The sequence below is a fragment of the Mustela nivalis genome (assembly GCF_964662115.1).
Source record: "Mustela nivalis genome assembly, chromosome: 7".
Lineage (NCBI taxonomy): Eukaryota > Metazoa > Chordata > Mammalia > Carnivora > Mustelidae > Mustela > Mustela nivalis.
This window is the reverse complement of record NC_139026.1, coordinates 130,963,630-130,989,912: the sequence shown is the minus strand read 5'-3', so window position 1 is coordinate 130,989,912 and position 26,283 is coordinate 130,963,630. Positions and strand designations below refer to the sequence as shown.

The 26,283-nt window shown below is 43.7% G+C and overlaps 1 protein-coding gene across 1 annotated transcript in view; it reads left to right on the top strand.

Annotated features, from left to right (window-relative positions):
- PIP4K2A (phosphatidylinositol-5-phosphate 4-kinase type 2 alpha) overlaps nt 1-26,283 on the top strand; it is a 177,816-nt gene that overhangs the window by 132,791 nt on the left and 18,742 nt on the right. The window contains exons 5-6 of the mRNA XM_082742135.1: nt 8,699-8,845; nt 14,425-14,463. Coding sequence (XP_082598261.1) covers nt 8,699-8,845; nt 14,425-14,463 — 186 coding nt within the window. The remainder of the gene's footprint in view (nt 1-8,698; nt 8,846-14,424; nt 14,464-26,283) is intronic.

Sequence of the window (26,283 nt, the reverse complement as noted above, 5' to 3'; positions counted from 1 at the left end):
GGTGGTTCAGACCTCAGATTCTGGAGCTGTCTGCTGCAGTTTCACCCCTGACTGGCTGTGTGACCTTGGGCAAGGTTACTTAACCTCTTTATGCCTGCTTCTCTGTCTATAAAATTTGGATAATAGTACTTTCTTTATTGGGTATTGCACTAATTAGGTGAGTTGATATTAACAACCTGCCCAACTTGGTGTATGGTGTAAGTGCTCTATCAATGATTGAATAAGATCGAGACCGTTCTACTCAGTTTCCTACCTCCCAGTGTTGAAATCATTAACTCTGTCAATCCACTAGGGGGCCCAGTTTCTGGTATCATGTGGCACTGTTGTAGAATTATGAAGATTCAAACAATAAGGAGTTAGAATTTTTCCCCAAACCCCCGCATCTTACCTTAGTCTTTACTTCCAGCCCAAATCCTGCCATAATTTCCACTCAGCATCATCTCTCAGACCAAAGGAGAATTTCTATTAAGCAAAGCAAACATTTTTAAGTCTCTTACTTTATTTGGTTTTCTCTTTGTATATTTGGGAAAATAACCTAAAGTTTTGGTGTCAATACCATTTTCTTCAAATTTCTGTTGGGCTAGAACAAACTTGGGTCTTTTAAATGATGATTATCAACTGATTAGTTCACCAGTGTTAGAATAACGTTTGAAAAGAAAACAATAGTCAAGAGCCTTCTTAAATGTCTTACTTCTCTTAAGATGATTCTTTCCCCCCACTAACCTAAAATCATTGGGAGTTCTGACATCAGGTAGCTTCAGCTCTAACTGAAATTCTGGGTCAGTGTCAGTAAAATTTTAGAAGTTTTAGGAGAGGAAGCAGGTTTCTGCATACATCATTAAGAAATGTCTAAAAATATATCATAAAGAGTAGCTTTTAAGTTTTTGAGATAGAGGGTTTAAATTTACTTGTTTCTTATTTCAAAATGACTGAAACGATAAACTGCTAAGGTTGATAAAGTAACCCCCAAATCCTTTTTTATCCTTTGCATTGGGAAACAACTAGAAACTTGAGCCGAATCTGAATGTCATGGCTAAACATCTGAATTCCTTGTTAAATAAGCTAGCCAGTACCTCACATCTCAGTAGACGATGTTAGGGTGAATGTTTGACTCTTTGGAGCCCTCATTTTATCCTCCCATAAGGGACAGGGGTGTTGGTGTCATCACTGGAAGAATGAAGCACCCTAAAAGCCAACAGCTAAAATAGCTGGGTGTTGCGTAGAAGGAGAAAAAGTTACATTCAGCATCAGTGCTTCTCATACTTCGACTTTAGACATAACACCTGAGACCCAGGCAGAAACGCAAATTCTCACTCAGAAGCTCTGTGGTAGCCGGAAATGCCACAGCTCTAACCTGCTCCCAGGTGACACTGATGAAGCTTATTAAGTGGCAGGGCGCTATCTACTTTCTAGAGCTGGAGAAACAGTCTGAGTCTGTTCCTGGGTTTTTGGTTCCCCATCTGGAGGAGAGGTCAATTAAAATTTGAAAAGTGGGTTAGAGTTTCAAGTCCAAGGGGTCCCCTGGAACTCTGCTACTACAGCTGAGCTCCCAGCAGGGCCTCTGCCCTCAGGAGCTACAGACACATTTATTGGCATCTCTTCTAGAAACATCAGGAAGGCCTTTGCCATCTCCTGGGTCCCCAGGGAGCACCCCGCTGAGCTCCACTTTGCAGGCAGGGTGTGGCCACTTGCTAATGGAATGATCGGAGCCCTCAGTTCCCAGAGTCCTGCCCGTTCGTTCTTAGGTTTCTCGGGAGTTGCCCAACCCGTTCACCAACACCCGCTGCCCGCAACAGATTTCCTCCAGTTTCTGGAAATTCCGTCATCCTTTTCTCTTTATACACCGTCTGTCTCTTCTCATCTTTCCAACAGCTAGAATGTTCTCATTCTGGTTTCCACAGCTCGTCCGTCACTCTGCTTTCCGTTTTCTGTTTCTAGACATTCCTGCTCATGAGATTCCGGGGAAATTCCTCCGTTCTGCCAGTCCCAGCTCTCTCTCCTCTACTGTCCCATTCTGTTGTCTCAGCCGTCCAGTGTGGTTTTATTTTGGTAATGCCATTTTTCCTTATAGAAGTTCCATTTTAAAAAATCTGCCAGTTCATTCCTGATAGTTCCCTGTTTTAGGTTCATCTCTGAAATTGCATCCTTTATTTTTTTAAATGTCTATTTCTGATGGTCTTAACCTCTGCCATTTCTGGGAACCTGATGCTGTTGTCTCGTCAGTCTCGTCTGCCTCTCAGAGTCACCTTCCCAAGCAAAACCCCCCACAGTCTGGGGTCAAGACATTGGCTAGGGATCAAACTTATGTATGTAGGATGGGGGAAGAAGCAGGGCTGGACAGAAGGGCAGGTCAGACCACCACACAGGCCAACCAAGCTGTAGCCAACTGCTGGGGTGCTCTTGAGTGCTTCCCTCGGAAGCTCCCATGATGGCCCAGGGCGACTGGGAGGTAGAACCGGAAGGAGCTGCCAGCAAGGCTGCGGACTGCACTCCACAGCTGGGCAGGAAGGCCTTCCCCAAAGGCAGCCATACTTGCCTTCTTGTGTTTGATGGTCTTGGTGAGCTCATTGCTTCATCTCTAGAGGACCTCCGAGCTTACTTTAGAATAAGCGTTGTCTGGAGAGTTTTATCTGTGCTGAAGAAAATGAGCGGGGAACCCAACGTGTTTCTGTCAGAATCTAGCACCTCCCAGCTCCCTGGCCCCCTGGCACACCTGCTTGAACTTCTGGCGTCCCAACCCCAGTCACAAGCCACAGGGGGTGCAGCTCCTGATTGAAGGGCAAGGGGCTGGTTCTGGAACACGCCTTCTTTGACCAACTAATGCCTCCCACAGGGTGTGGTTCTAGTGGAGGCCATGGCCTCTCAGATCTCCTTAGGATGCTGCTGGAACAGCAGTTCTGCATTTTCATTGTGGTCAATGAATAAATGCCTTTTGCACTTACAATAGAATCATTTTTACACGGTCATTTCATCTTTAACAACCGTGGTGCTTCTGGGTCTTATTATGGTTTAACAAACAGAGTTTTCCTTCAGGTATGTTCTATATATTCTGCATTATCTCAGCACTGAGAGTGTCTGTAAATACTTTGGAGGAGTGTTTATTCCTTTTAAATCTGATTTTATCAATTTTAAGAAAAGCAGTAGTTTTGTATTTAGATTAGCTTAAATGTAGTCATCCTTACAACTGAAACCAAAATAAATTCTCTTAATTGATCCTTAAAGACCATTTTCCCAAAACATGAATTCAAGTTAAGTTTAGATTTATTTATTTGTTTGGTCCTTCTAAAGCAAAGCAATCCTTAATTTCAGGCTGTCTCTCTTTCCTTTCCTTTCCTTTCTTTTCTTTTATGTCGTCACAGTGTTCTATAAACATAGCCAGAGGCACAATAAGGTTTACAGATAGTTTAACCTTTCAGAAACATTAAATGAAACAAGACTTTACATTGAAGTATTAATTTGACGCTATATTAAATTGTCACTTCAAGCCTCTAAAAAAATGAGTGAAACATGATAATAACAGCAATTTCCAAAAGCCAGAGCCCAGGCTCGCACTCCCAGGTGGAGATATAAATATTTATCTGTTGCAGTACATCACTTAGAATCCTCTCTGCTGAACCCTTCAGTCAGCTGGGAATCTCTTAATGGCATTTCATTTTGCATGAGAAGAGCAACAAGGCGGGGATTCATAATACTTGTTATTCTTGTTGAGCGCCCAAGAGCGAAGGGAACAGATCTTATGGCTGTTTCCCTGTGTCTGTTTGAGAAATTCTGATTTCACCACGTTAATTTATCCTGGTATGAGAGCTCTGACCAACCCATGGCTATGTAGGCCAAAGTTGTAAGGAAGCCTTGCGAAGAGATAAAATTTGGTTTTACTGATTGCACCATGGAATCATTTACAAGTACCTTTCTCAAAAGGAGACAAAAGAAAGTAAAAACTGGTAGTGTTGACAGCACAACTTTCGGACGGAAGCACTGCCAGCAAACAGAAGTTTCTGAGCATCCTCTTGAGAAAAAACAGAAGCTGCTGTTGAAGAACAGGTGACTCGAGATATACAGCCATGACTGTACAAGTGTGAAAGATACATAGAACAATATCTAAAAACGCAAATGTAGGTGATGCAGTGAGTTTAACACTGAGAGTATGGATGCCGGCCCCAAGAGTAACGGATTGTTTTAGCTTCTTACAGTGAGCATAATAAGAACCGATGGTAATCAAGGTGACTCTTCAGAGATTGGAGGGTCAATATCCAGTTCCAATTCAGATGGAAGCTTGTGTCATTGTGGACTTGCAAGCATTCAAAAGCCACCGGTCCAGGCGCCAGACCGAGCTTCTCTGTTGGACGTGAGAGAAGAGCTTGGCTGCCGGTGACCTAGAGAGCCAGCCTTACGCCGCAGGAAGGAATGCGTCAGGAGAACGCCACATCCGCGGAGCCACTGAAAGGCACAGTCTCCAGTGTGTACTTGCAGCCACAAACTCATAAAAGAAGCATTTCTCTTGCCTGATGAGTGCTCTGAATTTCCGAGCCACACATGGGTGATCAGCATTGCCAAACGTTTGGTCCATTTGTGTCCTTCTCTTCTTCGGGACTCAGAGTGGCAGAGGACAGAAGTTGCAGACTCATCTGACTTCTAGAAAGGAGTCTGCGAGGCTACTGTAGGCGCTGCACCTGCTCCATCTGTGGACTAAGATACGAATATGGTGGGCGGGGAATACCCATGTGTCTATGTCCTTTGCCAGTGGGAAAGGCCTGCCTTGGAGCCACATCAAGACAGGGGTTGGAAGTGAAAGAAATATTTTTACCTTCCTTTAGGAGTCATCCTCAGGATTAAATTATATTTCTTCATTCTTGTAGTCTGGAAGTGAAGCTTGTAGAAGGGAGGAAGCAAAGATTCCTTAGGTTATCTTGTGGTCGAATCAACAGTGTTAAAAAAGAAATTGAGAGATGCTGAGGATGTTTTTCAATATTCAGGAAAAAAAGAGGGTACTCCTGCCAAATACTTGGTCATTGAAGAAAGACATGATCTTGTAACCTTCGCCAACACCCCTTCTTATTTTGAAAGCATTTATATACAAGTTGTTTTGTAAATTTGTCAATGATATTTAAATTCTTAAGGGGAAGGTGCTCAGAGAAATATAATTTTTTAGTGTTTCTTTTATATTTATAAGAATATTACCTCACTTTATAAACAGATAAATATATACTACATACATTCGCAAAACTATTCATTTTTATAAAGCTTTTGTTCTGTGGAGGTTTGTTGAAATTGAGAGTTCCCATCATGCATTTAAAATCAAATGCAGGGGCACCTGGGTGGCTCAGTGGGTTAAAGCCTCTGCCTTCGGCTCCGGTCATGATTTCAGGATCCTGGGATCGAGCCCCACATCGTGCTCTCTGCTCAACGGGGAACCTGCTTCCTCCTCTCTCTCTCTGCCTGCCTCTCTGCCTACTTGTGATCTCTGTCAAATAAATAAATAAAATCTTTAAAAAAAAATCAAATGCATCTCTCAGCATTTTAGGGACACATCAGATGCTCTAGGAAGTCTCCCTCCGTCCCTCCGTCCCTGCTTCCTTTTCCACCCTTCACCCAGGGTCTTGGTTTCATCTTGTTCCAGCTCAAGTCATGGGCAGTCAGTGCCCCCCTCAGCCCTGTTACCCGGTCTTCATATTCTTCACAAAAACCTATGCCCTCATTACTATCATTACGCCTCTTCTCCAAATGCAGAGGCACAGAGAGGTTGAATAATTGACGGAGGGATGCACAGCTAGTGAGTGTAGATCTGGACCGAGAGGGCTCCTAGCCCCGTGATGTCGCTAAGTCATGCCAAGGGCCCAGCTAAAACTCTTACAGTCGCCCTGGATGTGGGATTACTGGGATTACCCCAGTAGTTCACATGTGTGGTTTGCAGATGTGACACCCGACGTCAGAGTTTATGTGCAGCATTTCTGGGGACAGCTGGTGCAGAACCCAAGAGGGTGAACATTCAGGCCTCTGTGCCAGTACCCCACGCAGTGACAGACCATGCTAGAGTGGCGGTTCGCCAGCCCTGGCATTGCCAGAGCCAGTGGAATGTCCTTCTACTGTAATGAAACCGTGTCATCTTTTCCCAGAGCCCCTGCCCAGAAATTCCATCAATGGGTGGGATTTTCTCTTCTGCAAAGTTTTGACCCATAAATGTTTTCTAAACCTTTGGCACCAAGTGTTGCTCTTCAGTACTGGGATCTAATAGGATAGACTTGAATATGGGTTGTGGTCTCGTCCGTATTTATAAACCTAGGAGCTTGAGTCTATTAAATCTGTATTTTTCAAGGTGTTCGTCTAAGAGCCTCATTGATGAGCCAGGTCTTGGAGAAGCAGCACCTGTAGAAACTTGGAGATGCAGATTAAATCGATCTCAGTTTTATAGGCAGTAATTTATTTAGTCTTAAAAATAAAGGGGCTGTAGAATGTAATCTATGTGGGTGTTTTTCTACGGGGAAAAAAAAAAAAACCCTTGTCAACGATTTCCTGTACAATGTGCAGAAAGTTCCTTTATCCTTTTCATTACCTGAATAATATTATCCACCCATCCTGAGGCACTCTGTGGCTCGGTATAGAGATTTTTGATCAAAAAGACTTACTCTGCTGCCAGGACTTGTAAGAGACAGGCCAGAATGAGAATAATCTGAGCACAAAGAGGGTTGAGCAGCCAAACTGAAACCAGCGTGGGACAGACATGCTCTGTGAGCTTCCAGAGTACCTACACACGGCCTGTCTCAGAGTGCGGAGGGCCAAGCAGATAGGGGTAACATTGAAGTTTCTTATGAGAGTGTTGAATGAAAATAATCGTCACTATTATTACCGTTCTCTGTAGAGGGAGGAAGAGTGCAGTGCAGCGCACAGGACTGGCGCGAAACAGGTTGACATACCAGTTCTCACAACTTTCCTTGCCAGTGGGAATTATGGTGCTCATTTTCCAAAAAATGAAACTAAAATGAAGAATGTTCTAGTAACTTGCCCGAGATCCCACAGCTGGTACATGGAGGCACCAGGATGCCCATGCATTCTTCCCGACTCACAAATCCACCTTCTTTCTACCATGCTCACGCAGTGTAGACCCCCCCCCCCCGCCTCCATGTTTTAAAGGCTCACCCAACCATCTTCCTTCTGAGGTGAGGGACAACAACACTTTTTGTTTCTTGAAGTCGGATGTGAGAAGTTTTGTCTTCAGCCAACGCCTCTTCACTGCCTTAGCAAACCTCACGTTAATTTACTGGGTTTTTTGAAAAGAGAGAGAAAGAGAAAATGTTCCACTGATCTGACTTCAAATGAAGAATAAATTGAGATGAAACTCTACTCAGGAAACGTAGCAAATTAAAACGTGTAGCTCAGTTATGGTCAGTGTGCTAGAAACGACCAAGAGCGCCTTTAAAACCTGCCAGCACTGGGTGACAAGGGTCACACTCAGATACCCACACTCTTTGTCTTTAGTGACAAAAACTGAGGGCTTTGTTGACCTTTAAGATGGTTAAATGTTATCAGAGTTGATTATTGACCATGCTTACCACTAAAAAGTTTGAAAGGGCATTTTATTTTTATTTTTATTTTTGTAAAATGCTCATTGTAAAAATGGAAAAATTTAAGCAGTATAATTTACAAAAAGGGGAGGGGAAAGCGAAATTACCCCAGATCCCACCATTACCACTTGGTGACCATTCTTCTAGGCTGCTCCCTGTAAATAGGCACAACATGTGTGATTTTTAACAATTTTTACAATTTTGGAATCATGCTACTCATGCTATTCACACACCTGTCGAGGACAAAAAAGAGCTCTTTTGAAATAGTCTCCCCCCTTTCATTTTAAAGAAAGGAAACCCCAACTTTCCTTTGGAGAGTGCAGTGGGACCCATTTTATAAATATCAGCTTTCAAAGGAGATGTGTCTCCCTCTCATGGCCCTTGTGAGGATTGTCATCAATGTTTCAAGACTTGAGTTGTGTTTTTGCAACTGTAATCACAAATGGTGTCAAAGCTAGAACTTGTCCAATGGCCATGATGAAATCCGACACGGGGCCAGAGTACCTCGTCTGTCCACAGAGCAGGAACAAGCACTGGAGTAGCGTGGCACCTTCCCTTCTTGCTGCTGCTCTGGTGGGCCGAGTAGTTCAAGAGATTAGTGTGGTGGGTGAGAAACATAAATTAGGACTAGAGAGGACTGTCCCAGTTTGAAACGCTTAGCTCTCTCTACAGTTTCCTCTTTAATCACAGCTTCAGGGCTGTGGTTTTCATAGCGCTGTTAAAGGAGCTGATCTTAGTGGCCAAGTGACTCTCCCTCAGCCTCACTGAGTCATCACCCAGGCTTCTGGGGAGGAAGGGGGAGGCCCTCGGTGGAGTGTGATTTCCCTTTAGAGAAATTAGCAAATGGACCAATCACTTGTCCTCTTGTCTGTTACATCCAAATTTTGACTTTACAGATTAGTTTTGGATGTTGGGAAAATATATCTCTTTGGAGATAAAGTTGAATTTTCTTATCTATGTATACGCTGAACACAGATCTTGTGTCAGGCAGTATAAACGCGGTCATTTTCTGTAAACAGGATCTTAGTGGTTGGATGGTTTTACTTTGTCTAAAGGCCAAAGGCAAAAAAGTTATGCTTTACATCCGAATGAGCACCTTTTGATTGCATAATGTTTTCCTTTTTCTCTCTCCTCTGTAGTACATAGTAGAATGTCATGGGATCACCCTTCTCCCCCAGTTCTTGGGCATGTACCGGCTTAATGTGGATGGAGTTGAAATATACGTGATTGTTACAAGAAATGTGTTCAGTCACCGTTTATCTGTATATAGGAAATACGACTTAAAGGTGAGCTTTTTGTTCATTTTTATTAAGTAATTAAGCAACTGTTGTAATTGATCTTGCTAATCACTTAGGAGGTGCTCAGAGCTTAAAGCTACCAGGCAACTAAACTAGTAAATCTTGCCTTCGAGGGATGTAAGGATCGCTTGCTAGCTTTACTGGAAGACTTTTGCACTTGTCAGGAACAACGTGATTTTCAAAGAGCTATTGATTGAGCAACAGCTAGGTCCCAGGCACTGTTTTGGTGCTGGGAATAGTAGGATGAACAAAATGGACCAAACCTGACCCCAAGGAGCTGACATTGTGGTGGGGACGGACAGACAATAAGTAAAAGCAGCGAGTAAATCCTGTAACATAGTGAGAAGGGGTAAGTGCTGTGGATAGAAGTAAAGATGGGGAAGAACGGGGGCGGGATACAGCGTATACAGGGTGTCGGGGATGGTTTCACCGGAAGCTGACACTGCAGCCGACCCAAAGAAAGAGGGTGTGAGCTGAGGGAGGGGCATTCCTGGCAGAGGACACAGGCCCTGGGATTGGCTGTTTCAAAGACTTTGGGTGAGAGGCACAGTGTAGGAATTCTGAGGGGAGAGAGCTAAGCTGAGTCTTTGGATCACTGACTTCAGGGGAGGATGTCGGTGTTGGGAGATGGCAATCTGTGACCTGCCTGCCTGGCAAATCCAGCTTGGCCATTTTTGTAAATAAAGTTTTATTGGAACACTGCAGGGGCCAGTGTTTCTGCATCACGTGTGGTTGTTTTGTACTCTAATGGCAGAGTTGAGTAGAAACACAGAGATTGCTTTGAACCACAAAACCTAAAACATTTGCCAGCTGACCTGTTCAGGAAAAGTTTGCCACCCTTTGGTCTTTGCCAGTAGATCTTGGATTTTTTTAATCTCAGACTCCTCCACTCTTAAAAGAAGACCCCTGGTACAGCTGGTGTGGAAAACAGTATGAAAGTTCCTCAAAGAATTAAAAATAGAATTGCCATATGATCTAGTAATTCTACTACTGGGTATTTGCCCAGAGAATACAAAGACACTAATTTGAAAAGACACACGCATGCCTATGTTTATTGCAGCATTATTTACAGTAGCCAAATTATGGAAGCAACCTAAGTATCCTTTGATAGGTGAATGGATAAAGAAGATGCATGTATGTGTATACACACACACACATATGCATATATGATGGAATATTACACAGCCGTTAAAAAGAACAAACTCTTGCCATTTATAACAATGTGGATGAATTTAGAGGGTATGATGCTAGGTGAAGTAGGTCAGAGAAGGACAAATACCATATCAATTCAATCAAGTGGAATTTAAAAAGCAGAGCAAACCAGCAAATTTTAAAAGGGACAAAACAAAAAAACAAAAACAAAAACCCATGTTCTTAAGTATAGAGAACAAACTGATGGTTATCAGAGGGGAGGTGGGTGAGGGATGATGAAATAGGTGAAGGGGATTAGAAATGCACTTGTCCTGATGAGCACTGAGTAATGTATAGAATTGTTGAATCATTTTATTATATATCTGAAACTACTATGACAGTATATGCTGATTATGTTGAAATTAAAATTTTTAAAAAAGAGGTCTCCCAAAAGTTTTTAGTTATATAGGTTGCATCTACTGCTATTTACATTGTTAGAAATTAAAATAAAATTTTAAATGCTTACTTTATTTACAACTTTAAAAATCATTACATTTTTTTATGAAAAAATCATTACATATTTTTATGAAAAATAGCTGTATCTTACAAGTAAAAAAATTTAGTGAGACAGGTGGCCTTCTTTTTTTCCTTTACATTTTTGTAAATCTCCCTAATATATGATTTAATATGAGACAGTTGGAATGTCCTATCCGGTTGTGCTGTCTGTTGCAATGTTATGTGATTGAAGTATATGAAGAAAGACCTCACACAGATACATAGTTGGAAAATAGGAGGGTAGGTGTTTCAATAACTTTTTCAGAAACTTTTCGATATTCTTCCTTGATATTAGGCTAAAACCTAACAAAAGGTGATTTCTCAAAGCTTAGTTACAATGCGGAATTAGAAATCATATCAGTGAACTTGCTGTACTTATTTCATTAAAACCCGCTGGTCTGTTTACAAGCTTTGATCATTTGAAACATATGGGTTCATTGAGTGATGTGGTCTTCTAAATATGGACACATCTCATTATGCGATATCGAGAAGTCACATTAATATCACCACAAGTCTCATCTGAGAAGCCTTTAAGTACCGAGAAGCTCTCATGCTCATGGTGGTGAACACAAGTTTGTAAAAACTCTGATTTCCACTTGAAAGCCCAAATTTTACCACTGGCAACCAGCCCTGTGAGCTGTTTTCTGTGAAATGCCAGCACACAGCTCCCCCGCACACAGCCGAGTCCCACTTGGCTCGTCATTATTGAGCAAATATCAACCAAACGCCCAGATCTGAGTAAAGAGGTTGCCAGTTGTTCTTTCAGGTAAAAATGTTTTAATGAAAAATGTGGCTAGTTGAGCTCATAACTCAAATCATCACAAAAATGACTTTTCTTATAACATTTCATCTTCATAAACAAAAGCATTCTACACATATTCCCACAAGGAATATTGAAGAGATGTATACTCTGTGGTCAAGATTTACTAATTTCATTGCCTCATCAAGGACAGTTTTAGACATTTATATATAATGTACATTGTGTATGTATTTTATGATGAACTCTATTAGTACCATTTGGAGCCACTGGATTTGTGCTAAGTTGCCAACAGTTTTACCCACTATTGTTTTTGTAACATCCATGCAAATATCAAGACAGTGAAAAAAGGCTGATAATGTGTCAATATTATTAGAAAGGTGGTTTTGATTTTGCAGAGCTCTGAAGGGGTCTTGGGACCCCAGGATGCTGAGCACACTTTGAGAATAGTAGTCTAAGGGAGGAATTTTTGATTTAGGCTTATCTCCTTCTCTCTGGAATTCAGATAAACTGCATAAGCTTCCCAGATCCAGCCTTGCTCTGTTTTGTCTCCTGGAATCGCTCCTGATGGAAATTCCAACCACTCTCCAAGGGTCTTGGATACCATCTCTATGAAGCCTTTGCAGTGCTGCTTAGAGAAAGGACTCTGTGGAGCATTACAGGACTTTGTTCACTGGTCTGACTCCCCCACAGAATCAGCCAGAGAGAATTCTGAAGCGCCTGTCCTGGTTTTATCACTTGTTAGCAGTGGGTGGGTTGCTGAACTTTTATTGATACTCTGTTTCTTCATCTGTAAAACAGGGATAATCATACCTACCTTTGCGCTCGCGCACACATGTATGTCATGCCCGGCATAATGTGTGGCCTATTGGAATTGGTCAATGAATTTGGGTAGTGACTCATCCATTCTACTAGTAAGTGCCTTAAAGGCAAATCTTTAGTCCTTTTTCTTTTTTATGCCCCTAAGATAGTGTTTCGTTCAAGCAAGCAACTAGGAAACATATCTTGATGTAAATTATACTTCTAGACTGGATCGTATAGTTTTAATTTGCCTCAAACTTCCTTAATTTCATCTCCAGTTTTTAGTTTGTAGAATAAATTCTCTTCTTGCCAGTACTTTTCGGTTGTGATGGAACCTGGACATCTGGCATCATTTCATGGCTCAAACTCTTGGCCTTGACTTACTAACCTTATTTTCTGTTTCTGTTTGAGTTTTATTTTGAATTCATTTAAATTTGAGTGAGCTCGGGGCACCTCCCCGCCCCCACACACTATGCTAATGATCTGCATTTACATGGAGATGAAGCTTCACCGAGAATCGAGAATCGGAAGCAGGGTAAATTTTACTGCAGGAGGGAAAACGCACAGGGACCAGAAACTTGGCTAGAGATAAAAAGAAGAATAAGTAGTTTCTTCCTCTGACCAGGAGCACAGACAGTGCTCAAATATTGCAACTATCCCGTCTTTTTTTTTTTTTTTTTTTTTTTAATTTGGAAGCATTTTGTTAGAAATCAGTGTGTAAAGGAAGATGTTTGTGGTCTGTATTCAAAAATCCCTTTTAAAAAAGGAAAATGGACCATTACAAGTGGGAGCTGCTGGGTTTGTGTGTGGGGGGGGGGTGGTGCTGTGGTTGTGCAGTGGGACTACACATTTCCCCTCATGAACAATTTACACTGTCCCTCATCACTTCGTGGATCAGCTTTCTGCCCTCTGATGCATCCCCCAGAAACTCAGAGCACTTCCCCAGGGCTGACAGCAGATCTCTGGGGATGCTGACCACCAGGGGGAAGGAACATTGACCTGTGGGGGTGGAGGTGGTGGGGGAACTCTCTTCATAGTCGGGCTAATGCACAGCTGCAGGGCAATAAATGCCCATCTATGAAGTGGTCGGGGAAGCATGTCACTCTGCTGACCTGAGCTTGCTGGGGTGGCCAGCGCCATGGCTGGGGTGGGGGGAGGTGGTGGTGGTGATGTGGTCGCGATCCTTCTCCAGCCATTTGTTTAGGGAATGCAGGCATTGCTGTGTGGGATACGTTGAGGAGCACAAAGAAGAAATTGTTCTTGTTATTATTGACATTGCTGGGGATCCACATCTTCCAGACAAGGGGACCTTTCCCTTCTTGAGCTCTACCGCATGCCTCTGTTGGTGTCTGGGTGGGCTTGGGTCTTCTCGGACAATCTCAGAGCGCTGAGGTGTGTGTGGCTTTGAAAGCCAGTGCGGCAGTGTAGAGTTGTGCAGATCAAGAAGCATGTTTTCTTCCCCTTGATACCTTTGTGCTTTGCTCAGCCTAAGGCCTGGCACAAAGCGGGGTACAAGTAAATATATGTCTGAAGGGATTCCCAGAGTGAAGGGGGGCAGGAAGGGTCCACAGGGTCTAACTCAGAGTAGTGAGGACATGTCCATCAGTAACCCTGAAACAGGGGAGAAGGGCAGGCAGAGGGCCAAGATGGGCCCGCGTCTGGAAGATATAATGGAGGGAGGTGGCATCTAATGCCTGGGTGACTACTGCAGCCACGAGTGGCCCACATCACCTTTGAAGATGTAAGGCCAACCATTTCTGGCAATCGAGGCAAGAAGCAGAGCATGGTTTTGATTTGGTGTTAATAAGTTATCCTTCAAGGGGTGCCCGTGAGGACCCAGTAAGTTAAGTGTCTGACTCTTGATTTTGACTCAGGTTGTGACCTTAGGGTCGTGAGATGGAGTCCCTGCTTTGGGTTTGGTGCTGGGCATAGAGGCTGCATAATATTCTCTCTCTCCCTCTCCCTCCACAACCCCCCCCCCACCTTTTTTATGCTCTCTTTAAAAAAAAAAAAAATCATTAAAAAACAAACAAACATTACTGTTCAAGTGATTGTCAGGTTTTCTGATTTCCACCAGGGACACAAGAACCAGAATCTGGCTCGGATGACAAGCTAGGGAAAGGGTTGGAGATGAGCCAGCAGGAATGTCTGCAGAGGGGGGAGTGCCCCTGGGGCAACGTTGTGACCTAGGAGGGGACAGAGCTTCCTCAAGGCACAGCTCCAGGGCCAAGGGGGCACTTGTTTATTTCTGCACTCTGGCCTGACACACTTGCGTATTTTCCACGTGTGACACCCGATGTTTTCATGATGGTCTCTGTTTCAGGGCTCCACCGTGGCCAGAGAAGCCAGCGACAAGGAAAAGGTGAGTACCCTGACTCACCCCTGCTGCAGTCCTCTCCGGCCTGCTCTTCCTCTCCCACCTCCGGTGGCGGTTCTCCTGTCCCCTCTGCCGCGCCAGGGACAAGCCCGACACTGACCGGAGAAGGTTCTGCCCTGAGCTCGCCCACGCTCTCTGTTGGGCACTGAAGCAGTTCTGTTAGTTTTATGTGTGGTTGAAAGAAACATTCCGCATGCGACATGGTCTTGAAAGCACAGTCACCTGTGCAGTTACAGGATCCGGATGCGACTCCCGGTCAGCCACCAGGGGCCTCACACCGGTTGTCCCCCGCCCCCATGGGCAGTCGGAGCTCCAGTCCTTTCCACGCCTCTCCTAAAATGAGTGTGTTGAGCTTTAATTTCACCTGGAAAAAGGTTGGCTCCGACAAACTTCAAACTCCTTTGCAGCTCTAAGACAGGGTGAGAGGGCTTCTGACGAAGAATTAAGCATGTGGAGACTGTGTCTTTTCTTTTCCCGAGTCACTGGACAGCAGGTGGTATTTGAACCACATTTGGCTTATGATGCAAGAGTATAGACAGATTCAGCTGAAATCGGTTTGATGAAGCGATGGGAAGTAGCTTTCTGTATGGAAATCGAAACTGACCAAAATCCGCATTTCCTTAGATGAAAAGTACCTCAAAATTCTCAGTTACCCCCCTGCTCATCACCTGGGCAACTTTGAAAGCAGGGCTCAGGATTTTTGTTTCTGTTTTGACTTTAAATTATGAGTTTATATTATTTTTTAAAGATTTTATTTATTTGATAGAGAGAGAGAAGTGGGCAGAGCAGCAGGCAGAGGGAAAGGGAGAAGCAGGCTCTCTGCTGAACAGGGAGCTCGACATGGGGCTCGATCCCAGGACCCTGGGATCATGACCCGAAGGCAGATGCTTAACTGACTGAGCCACCCAGACACCTCTAAATTATGATTTTAAAATATTCTCTTCCTGTCTGGATTTGAATTTTACATTTTGGAAATCTCCTGTTCTTTGTTCACTCAGAAGTATTTGTAAATTTTTTTCATGGTTACCATCCTAGCTTCAGGGGCTAAATTAAGGAACCACGCAACACATCTAGCAGGCAACACAGACATTAAAATAGGCAATGAGTTATCATGTGATAAGCAATTTAATAGAGACCACGTACACCTGACTTATGCTCGGGGGGTCAGGGAGGGGCTTCCTGGGGGAGGTGATGTTTGGAACCCGGAAGGACAAGGACGAGCTAGTTGGAGGGAAAGGTGAGACAGAGCATCCTGGGCAAGAGGGCAGAGGGGGAGCACTTGGCCCTTTAGCTGGAGGGTGACATAAGTCGCACCAGTTGGAAAGGCTGTTGAAATAACCCCGATAGAGTGGTGTCCTGAGCTAGGTTGGTGGAAAAGGATAGGTTCTAGGGAGATTGGGAAGAAGAAGCCACAGAGGCCAGTGAACAGTGCCAGGGAGTGTGTGTGGAGGCAGGGCGGGGTTCAGGAGGACTCCGTGTGTCTGGTTTGGACCGCGGGGAAGGTGGTGGTTCCACTCACTGAAAGAGGGAGCAGAGTGAGAGGAGGGGTTCGAAACGTCAGTGTGGCACTAGAGCAGAGATGGCAGGAGGTATGAGAGGCTCCAGGGAGGGTTTCAGCTGAGGAAAAAAGGGCTTGGAAAACTTCACAGGAAGGATGATCAGCAAAGACAGGGAAGTGGCTGAGGCCACCCAGGACGAGTATATGGAATAGAAGAGAAGGATGTCTAGAAGAATCCAGAAGAATGTCATCACTGAAGGAGTGGGTGGAAGGAGAGAGTCCTGCAAAAGATCAGCCAAAGAGACGGGAGACGAGCTGACGAGCCAGGAAACTTCAGGTCATCAGACATTTCAGACATTCTGTTCAGACATTTATGGACTATCTCTTGTGAGCAAGCGTTTCTCCAAGCACTGTGAGAAACACTGCCTTGAGTACTTGGGAGACTTGCACTCTAGTTGTAGTCCAGAAACCAGAGGAAGAGAACTGTCCCAGAATCAGATGCTTCTGCAGGGTCAAGTAGGATGAGGACTGAGACAATTATCCATTGGACTTACCAGCAGGGAACTCTCTGGTGACCTTGTCCATGACAGTGGGTGAAGAAGTGAGGAATGAAAAAGGAAATGGTGGATCCTTCTCTGACCATTTGTACTTTTACTGTGCACTAGTGAATATATTTTTACACTTCCAATCTCCACATAAATAACCCTGAAGTCACCAGCTTTGGCCAAAAGTTTGCAGAAACAATGGACTGCCAACTTCCATGTTGCTATGATGAAATGTTTGTCCGTGTGCCCAAGACCCAAGCGAGTATTTAGGTTTTACTCCATGAGAAACTCAGAGGTTTAGTAGGATTGGGATTTTTCTCTTAGGAGAAAATATGTGGACTGTTTGGAGAACCACACAGACTTTTCGGCCTCCTAACAGGAAGCCAGCCTCCGGGTAAGAACTATGGTGGTGATGACAGCTTCTGCTCCACGCTGGTGGCTCTGTCCCAAGTCCCTTGAGACAACGGCTAGCAGATCCTTCTCTTTTCCCCCAATTCTGTTCATTTTCATTTCTTAAGGTTTGATCACCAAGGGCATGGTCTGCTCTGACAAAAAACATTGCCAAGATAGACAGAGACCATGGGGTTGTTTCTGCTGAAGCCAAAATCATGAAACGAGTCCATATGTGAAGGAAAGCCATGAGTATTGGACATCCCTGACTCTGTAACATTTCATCAGATGCGGACCATCCAGTTGCCGTCCCTCCCTCCACTGTTCTGCCTGCAGGACCACATGGTTTCCAGAAACCTGCGGCATTCGCATTTCTACTGCCCACCTCACCAAAAATGCTGAGCCCTTTACTGGCATAGGTTTCTGTGAAAAGAATGAAATTATAGGATTTATCTAATAGAAAATCACTTTTCTGAGGAGACTACCTAGGATGCTTTTATCCTGTACTGTGTTGATCCTCAAAGCATCTCCCCTGGAGGTAGGCTTAGAGAAGTCAACCATGGGAAGGACCTCACGACACGACAGTTGGGAGGCCCACGAGCTTCAGTTCCCGCGCACCTTCACACAGTCAGTGGCAGAGGTGAACCCTTACCTTCATCTGGAGATTATTTTTTTTACAATGAATTGTGGAGTCTTGGGATTTAGGAAGGTCAATAGTAATACTTGGTATTTGCTGAGTGTGTACTACGTGCCAGAGTGTGTTTTACATTTTACATGACTCAAGCCATCTCATCCTCCCAGCCATCTTACGAGGTCGCGCCATTATTACTTCCTTTGAGTAAACGAGCTTGCTTCACAGACAGGTTCGGTGACTTGACCAGAGCCCCGGACTTACGACGTGGTGCAGCCAGGCTTCTAGCCCAGGGCTCACGTTTCTAACCACTGTGCTGTTGCCCTCCGAATGTCTGGCGTGCCTCAGTCTCCTTTTTTAAAAGGACCTATTACCAAAAATGCGTAGCAATCCCGTGAATCATGAAGCATTCCTGCATGGACAAAAACAATGTTTGGGAGTTAAATAGGGTACAAGAGCAGTTCGTTCTGAGTCTTGGTTTAAAAATTTTCAGAAGTTGTTAAATAAATCCTTTGGTTTCCTATTGTGTTGGCAAAACAACCGATTCACATTTCCTCCATTTGGGGCTTTTGGCATGTTTAATAACTTCGGTCGACCGTATGTCACACTGGGTAAGCATTAAAGTCATCTACACCATGGCCCTGAGGAAGAATCCAGTGCTTTCTGCCTCCTTCCGGGCTCTGGGTTAGTGATAGTTCTGCTTCCAGAAGGAGCAGCTCCAGAAGGCCACCCACCTGCCCTTCTAGTTTACAGGCGCTCCCTGGGCAGGGGCAAGAGGAAATACCTTATAGATAAGGAAGTAAAAGTCATTAAAATTTGTAATGGATAGAGACTCCTCCTGCCTGTGTGGGTCCAGGGGCATTGTGGCTCGACACAGTAGCTGGTTTATAATCTGGCCACAACTGAGGTGACAGTCACCAAACTGTAATATGTAAAAATAAATGAAATGTATATAATGGAGCTGAACTCTAAAAAACACTGTTTTTTTTTTTTTAAGTTCTAAAAAATTTCTTTGCCTTTCTCTTTCTGTCAGTTTTCAGTTTTTCTTTCCCTGAGCAGTTAACATTTTGCATCTTCCAAGAGGCTCTTCTTTGTCTCCACAAATAAAACCATAATGTTATCAAAACAATCGCTCTTCTCTCTGGGTAGAACCATTGGAGGAAGGCTAAAAATATTTCTTTTCTACATTTTCACCTTTTATGAATGAAGTCGCACGATCTGCCAAAAATCGTGCCATTGCTACCCTGTGGGACTGTGTTCTCTAAGAAATGATTGTCATGGTGCAAAGAATAATTTTCGTAAAGAATTTCCATTGACACGGCTTAATTAGTAATCTCAATTGTGAGTTTTCCTTTCATCCGAGTCATTATAACTGTTTTAATTTCCCGTACTTTCAACTTGTTGATGACAAGTTTTGAAACCGTCATTTCAAATATTTAGTGCTACATAGGTACAGACGAGTCCCCTCCCTTCGATTTCAGCTCGACACATAATTAGTGTGATTTGCATTAGCATAATAATGAAGATGGAACCGAGGGGAATAAAGAAGTTACGTCGCAACAATAGTGGCATCACTTTCATGGCAACAAGTATCCGAACACGCATGTACAGATGTCTTGAGTTTTGTTTCTTTTTTTAAAAGCAGAACAGTGCTTTTTTTTTTTTCCTTCTTTTTTTAAGCCGTTGTCAAATTCTGACAGCTGCTATGACTTGTTTTATTCTTTAATTCTTCCCTTTTTAATGGAAGGGCATCTTCCATTCATGGCTCCAGCAGTTTAGCTGCCTCTAAATGAGACAGAGAAACACGGATCTCCCTGGTGGTCGATCTTTCCACAGCTGCGCTGCGGTTCCACTGTGACATCAAATTAGTAATTATAGCTGAGCGGGGGCTGCTTTTGACAAATGACAGCCTGAGCATGCTGCCAGCAAGCAAGCGACGCAGCAGGGAATCCGGGGAAGTAAAAGAAAACATAACTGGACTCACTTGATTTCTGGGGGATTTGACCTGACTCTTTAAAGAGCCCATGTTCTTGAGGGAGAGAGTCCTGGGGATTTGCACAAATATGCATTTTGTTCATCGTTCTGCACACTTCTCCTCAAAACTCGGGTCTGATTGTGTGAGGTAGAGCAGAGCGTATATAATGGAGTCACCGGGTCACAAGCAGAAGATTCCTTTTAACATCTAACCTGCTCCCTGGGGCCCACGTGACCGGAAACAGCTGCCCCGCGGTTGGCATTTGTGTAACTCTATCGGCAATAATCATTGTTGACACTTTGATAATGGGCCGCAGAAAGCTGCCTTGTCGATTCTCAGGCATCGTGAATTGCACCAGCAATTAAGTGACTGTCACCATCTCTGACATTTTACCTATTACGGATGGAAGGTTCTAGAAGAATTGATCATTAATACCCTTACATTGAGAAATGCTTTCCCAAACCAGTTTTCAGCATTTCTTTTGTGATCTTTACATTGTAACAAATTACAATTAATGATGCCCTCTCTCTCTGCTTCTTTGGGATGCAGTTAAAGGCAAGGTGACAAAGCCGCTGGACAATAAGGGACACAAGCACAGCAGCATGTCCTTTCCTTCTGGGAATCTTTCTGCCGTCAGCTGGTGATCAGTTAAAACAAGATAATCATGGTTTTGCACCCCAAACTCAGCTCATGCTTTAACCTTCTTCTGTAAAATCCCTTTTCTTCCCAGATGGAAGTGAATCATTTCCCTTTGCCAGCCAGTGCTAGAAATCCCGATTCCAGCCCCCAAAATGCCAGGAATAGCTTCCCGTCAGGGCAGAAGCAGGGCCTATTCCTCTTACGTTAAAGGCAACACGGGTAACATCTGCCTCGTGGCGTAGAGATGTTTTATTAAGGGGAGTTTGCGGGGAGGGCCCGCGAACGGCAGTCACGGATCTGAGTCCCAGCCCCTGCTCTGGCATTAATGGATGTTCGGGGGTTGGGGATAAATCATTTCACTTTGTCATCACTCGGAAGATGAAAAGATGGGATGGTATCATTGGTTCTCCTGCTTCAGTGTCAGAATCTCTTGTTTCAAACGAAGCCCTCCCCCGCTGCAGAGGCACAGATCAGCAGCACAGTGGGCTCTGAGAAGTCCTGGACTTGACAATCACTCAAGTCCTGTTTCAGGTATGGCTGAAGGCGATTGCTAGGATTCATGGAAAGAATGTTCAAAGCTGTCATGTCAGCAGATGCCGGGGCAAACCTAAGAACCCTACAATGTAAACCTTAGGGGATAGTCTGGGAAGTGGAGTTTTTAAGATTCAGCTCATTTGGAATTTGCTAGAAGTGGCACATGAAGAAAAAGGGGTAACATGCTGGGGTCCTTGTGAGCACCGCCCAGGCAACAACATTCAGGTCCTTAGGCCTGTCTGGCTTACCATAGCTTGGAAACTCTCAGTGGCCTTCAGTTCACTTTCATGTCTCTGGGATTAATTCAACCCTGGGTTTCCCAGACAGGCCAGGAGCAGTGCTGCTAGATATCGGTTGTTGTTTTTTTTTTTAAGCTGACAACTCTTACTCATTTGGTTCCAGAAAGAGTCGGGGTGGAAAGAAAACTTTAAAATTTAGAATGGGGACTGAATTTTAGCCAAGCTGCTGCAGATGCATGCTTTTTAAAATAATATAATATGGGACACCTGCGTGGCTCAGTCGGTTAAACGACCGACTCTTGATTTCAGCTCAGGTTATGATCTCAGGGTTGTGAGTTTGAGCCCCGCATCTGGGCTGCTTAAGATCCTCTCTCCCTCTCCCCTTCCCCTCCCCTCTCTAAAAAAAATAAATAAATGAAAGTATAAAATAAAATAATAAAATTATGATGTTCGCTAGGTTAGTATTAAAACAGAAACCATATAGTACTTAGCCACTTAGTACTTCCTAAGTTTTTAGACTCAGATTTCTTATATTATCACCGCCAACATCTGTGCAACAGAATCTTCCAGTCAGATCATAACAACCTATTTTGTGGGTCCTACCTGCAGGTTAACTGTCATGTCACAGCCCCGGGAGGAAAACCAAACTGTCCCTATTGATACCACCCACTTCCAGTTAAAGGGCCATTACATTTTGGAAAGTATGACAATATTTGAAAAGCAATATATTTCACATTTTAAAGATTGGCTTGAAAATCTTAGGATAAATAAATAACCAACAGCTGGGCACTGCCAGCTCCAACAGTTCTAAGGGCTGAAATCACTGGGGTTTACCGAGTTTTGTGCTACTTAATTGTAGTCTGGTTTCACAAGGGTGTTGAGGTTTCTTCTCTTTCTACGTTTATATATAGACAAGTTCAAACCAAAAATGATGAACCTTTCACATGCAGATGCTGGTCACAAATGTGTTGGTTCTCATTGTGGAAATTACAAGGTAGTACTGAGCTGTGGGATTATTTTCCAAGCCATGAACTTGCATAGACATTCCGCTTATGTTAAAGAAGGTGGTTACATGCACTTTTTGTGAGAAAGCACCTGTCATCTTTGCTACTTCTGTGTGAGCTTTACCCATATTCACTAATTTGTCTTTTCGTGTATCAAGTTTGTGGCTTGGATGTTTTGAGAAGCAGAACTGATTTTATTATAAATCTCTAACCTCTCTTATTACCCTAAAATTGATACCACATATATGATGTTATTCAATCAAATTATCTTTATCCTAGCTCCAAAGTAAGGATTACCTAAAATTCTGTCCCTCACAGAAATATTTCTGGAGACTATATTTTCAGCCCCACAGACTGTGATTTTTTTGAAGTGTTTTGGAAAGCCTGCTGAAAGGGGTTTTATTCTTTCTTTTAATTTTCATTTAGGTGAGCTTGGAATAACAAGTAAATCGGGAACATAAGCAGGTCTAACATGAGATAATAATTAGTACATTTTTTTTATGTTGTGTATTCATCTCCCAAGTGTGACAATACAGCCCATCAGAGGGATACCAGGCTGCAATCTTTGACATCAAGGCTTACAATTAGACTTTAAAAATGGGTTGCCAAATGACCACATCGAACAGAAATTCATTTCTTTCTGAAATACAAGTCTTTTAATCACAGAGGACTATGCCTTGCATTATCCTTTGCATTGAAACCTTCTGGTGCCAAAATCCTGTTCGTATTAAATACTCAAATGTGACAGGAGTATGTTCCATTTTCCTGTTCGGGTTTCTGTCCAGGCGAAAATGAAACTGTGGCTCTATGTTACATAAATTTTGGCTCTTTGCATTTTGAATATAGGTATTTTTTTTAACTTTCCTACTGCAACGTAAAATACGATAGACTCTTTTAGCATAATTTAATATAATTGTAGCATAACAATAAAACCTAGGATCATTTTCATTTGAATTCTCTGTATATGAAGGATGTTTTTGACTGTGAATACAGATTTCAAATCTTTGTGATTTTTTAAAAATTATTTCTGAATCCTCTAAGAGATTATTTGATTTTTTTGTTCTCATTAAAAATAAGAGTTCTCTATCATTTCTCTGACTTTACTAGCCATTAACATATTACTAAACTCCACCTGCATGACAGCAATGCTATATCACATCCCAGAGCCCAGTGAAGTAGATAAATATTTATATGTAACCAACAGGTTGACTTCCATTTGAAACAAGATGTAAGTTCCTTTGCTAAACATTTATTTTTGGATCTGCTTTTAGAGAATATGTAAAATTTTTACTAATTTGGAATCTTAAAAGTTTCATTAACAGCACTATTTTTATATTGGAAGGGCAGTTCCAATGCCTTGTTTTGTTCTGTCTTGTTTTAATCTCCTTTCTACCATTGTTTCTTGGCCCTTCCAGGATCCATGATTTCTGGCCACAGAAGCACATGGTTTATTTCTAAAAATGAGAGTTCTGAACTCGGTTGCGGTTAGTTCTGCATACTTTTTCTTTTTTTTTTTTTTTAATCTCAAAGGCCAATAAATAAATAAATCTCAAAGGCCCTGGCCAAATCTGTCCTTAAGATCACTGATGTGTTTCATTGAACCCTCGGGAATAATAAGTATTTAAGTTCAGAAGCATTTATACGTGTAAAATACCCACGTGTTGGTTATCTTCAGGCTCTGACACAGTTGGGTTTATATCCTGACTCTCACGGCCCTGATTATTTGTGTTCAGTTACACAGAAACCATTTCTGACCGTGACCAATATTGTTACGTAGTTATGTTTCTTACTGATGAAGAGTATAGACTTGCAAGGGACAGATTAAGCAGCTGGTTCAGAACATCACAGCTAGTATAAAAATGTTAAATATGCCAGACTTTTAAAAAATCTTGCTCTGGATTTATCAGCCGTGAGTTTTTCCCCCGGCTACACAAGCCATACTTGAGAACATGACCAACAAGTAACACTGACGATGTTTGTCACCCTCCACGTGGCAAACACTGCCCTAAGCTTTTTATGTGTATGAACTCAACTCTTGCTCACACTAGTGCTGATTGCTAATCCCCCTTTAAAGAGGAAGAAACCAAGTTACAGAGAGGTCAAGTAACTGGCTCAGAGCTCCCCAGCTAATCGAAGTTTCTGAGCTCTAAACCGGGCAGCCTGGATCCAGTTTGTGCTCAGAATCTGACACTCAAGTCTGTGTCCCGTGCAGGACCGTGCCGGATGGACCTGGCGTCTGGCATCCCCCTGCAGGAAAGTGTGAGGGATATGCATCCTGGTAATTTTTATCCAAGCGATGGAAGCAGGATAGCTAGGTTGCAAGGAGAACGGTGTCTGCTTATGCCTTTGGTGTCTTTGCGCATTTACATGTTGCATTAGCAGAGGTTGAATGTCGTTTTGAGTCCAATCCACCCCAATAGAATTACCTCATTCCAAAGGGAAAGTAACCTTGCCTGACTCTAGCGGAGTTTGGTTGTACACAGCCTCCCTTGGCTGGCGGGGGTCCTGGGAGCAGCTCCCAGAGGCCCCCAAGCAGGAGCCCCAGCCCGGGGCAGGCAGGGTGGGGGAGGGTGACGGAGCTCATCTTTCTTGGCCTCGCTTCCCCGCAAGTCCCTTGTCTGGTACCACCATTCCCCTGTCACACTCGGAGGCTCCCAGTCTGCACAAAACTGGCCAGGAGAACTTAATTCAGAGGGAATAAATAAAGACTTAACCTACTACCACTTCAGAAAGGTTGCTGACCGCTGGCTGGGAGCCAGCCTCGGAGAGTCCACAGTTAAGCGATTCTGAGCTGATGTCTTTAGCTCTGGCGGTTTCCTCCGCCCTCTGGCTGGTTCTGCATTGAACTAGAAAGGGTATGAAAGACACCCACGAAAGAACTAGACCAGGGACTTCAAGGCTTTCAAAGCTCTCCTAAGTGCAAAGAATCGAGTGTTGCAAAGCGAAGGGTAGACTCCATTGCTCCCCACAGTTACCCCCTGGGCTGCTCTGCAGACCTCACCTTCGTGGGCTGTGTAGCCGGGAATGTGGAAGCTCATTCGCTCACAGCCTAGAAGTTCTCAGCAGTTTAAAAAAAAAAAAAATTGTGTTTAAATATAAACACATCTCACTATCAGAGGGATATATTGAAATCGTTCTCAAAGCTAAGCAATAAAAAAGAAAAAAGACAATCCAAGAAAGACTCTCAACAATAGAGAACAAACAGATGGTTAGCAGAGGGGAGGCGGGCGGGGATAGGGGAAACAGGTGATGGGGAGAGAGTGTACAAGTACTGGGACGCACACTGAGTGATGTGTAGAACTGTCGCACCGCTCTGTTGTACGCCTGAAACTCACGTGACACTCTGGGGACTACACTGGAAATTAAAATTTTACAAAATTTTATAAAAGCTAAGAATAAGGTTTTCTTGAGCATGAATCTCTGGCAGGTGACTTTAATCTTTGTCACCTAGTTCTTAGAAGAAAAGAACAAAGTTTTTTTGTTGTTTTAAGAGAAGATTTTGTATGCAGTCTCTCAACCTACGTTTTTAAATCTGTACAAGCCGGTGAACGCTCACGTCGACGACCGTGAGGACGACGAGCAGCCCTCCGTAGTTAAGTGTGTCACACAGGTGTGGGCGGAGTTCTCAGAACAACTCCCACCCCCGCACCTCTACCCCGCACCCAACACCGACTGAAGCGGCAGGAAGCCCGGGTTCCCCTCTCCACGTGAGAACTGGCTTCCTAGTTGCCCTTGCCAGGCTGTGAGACCTTAGTTCAGACCTTGTAACCTGCATAATCTCTCTGAACTCAGTTTCATGTCGGTACGAACCTAAGGGTAATAGTTAAGGTTGTTGTGAAGGATGAACGAACCGATGCACTGAAATGGATCCAGGTGAAATGCCTGTTAGCACAGGACCTACAGCTGCTGGTGCTGGGTGGTGCCTTCCCCACTCCGTGCGTAAGACCGCGGTCTGGAAAGCTCCAGAAACCTGGCCCCGGCCCCGGACTGGTAGGGCATAGAGCCAGGATCTGGAATGTCGGGATTCACGTCTCCCACGCGCTGGCAGTGCTCCCAGGCGCTCTGGCCCACCGCAGACCCCCCGGGGGGGGGGGGTATGTGTAGACCCGTGTTGGATTCCTCCAGCAGCTGCCCTGCTAAGGATCTGCCCTTGCCTCTTGAGCTTTTCGGTAAGCCCTTTAGTCTTCTAACCAATCTGGTTGCCCTTTCTAAAACTTGATCCAATCTAAATACGTCCCTAATGCCTGTGAAATTCACAAGTGAGCTTAGTGAGAGAGTGCAGGGTGCCCCGAGTTTTATGAGCTAGGATTAAGTTTTCCCTGTCACATGAGGTAATCTTGCAGGGGTGAA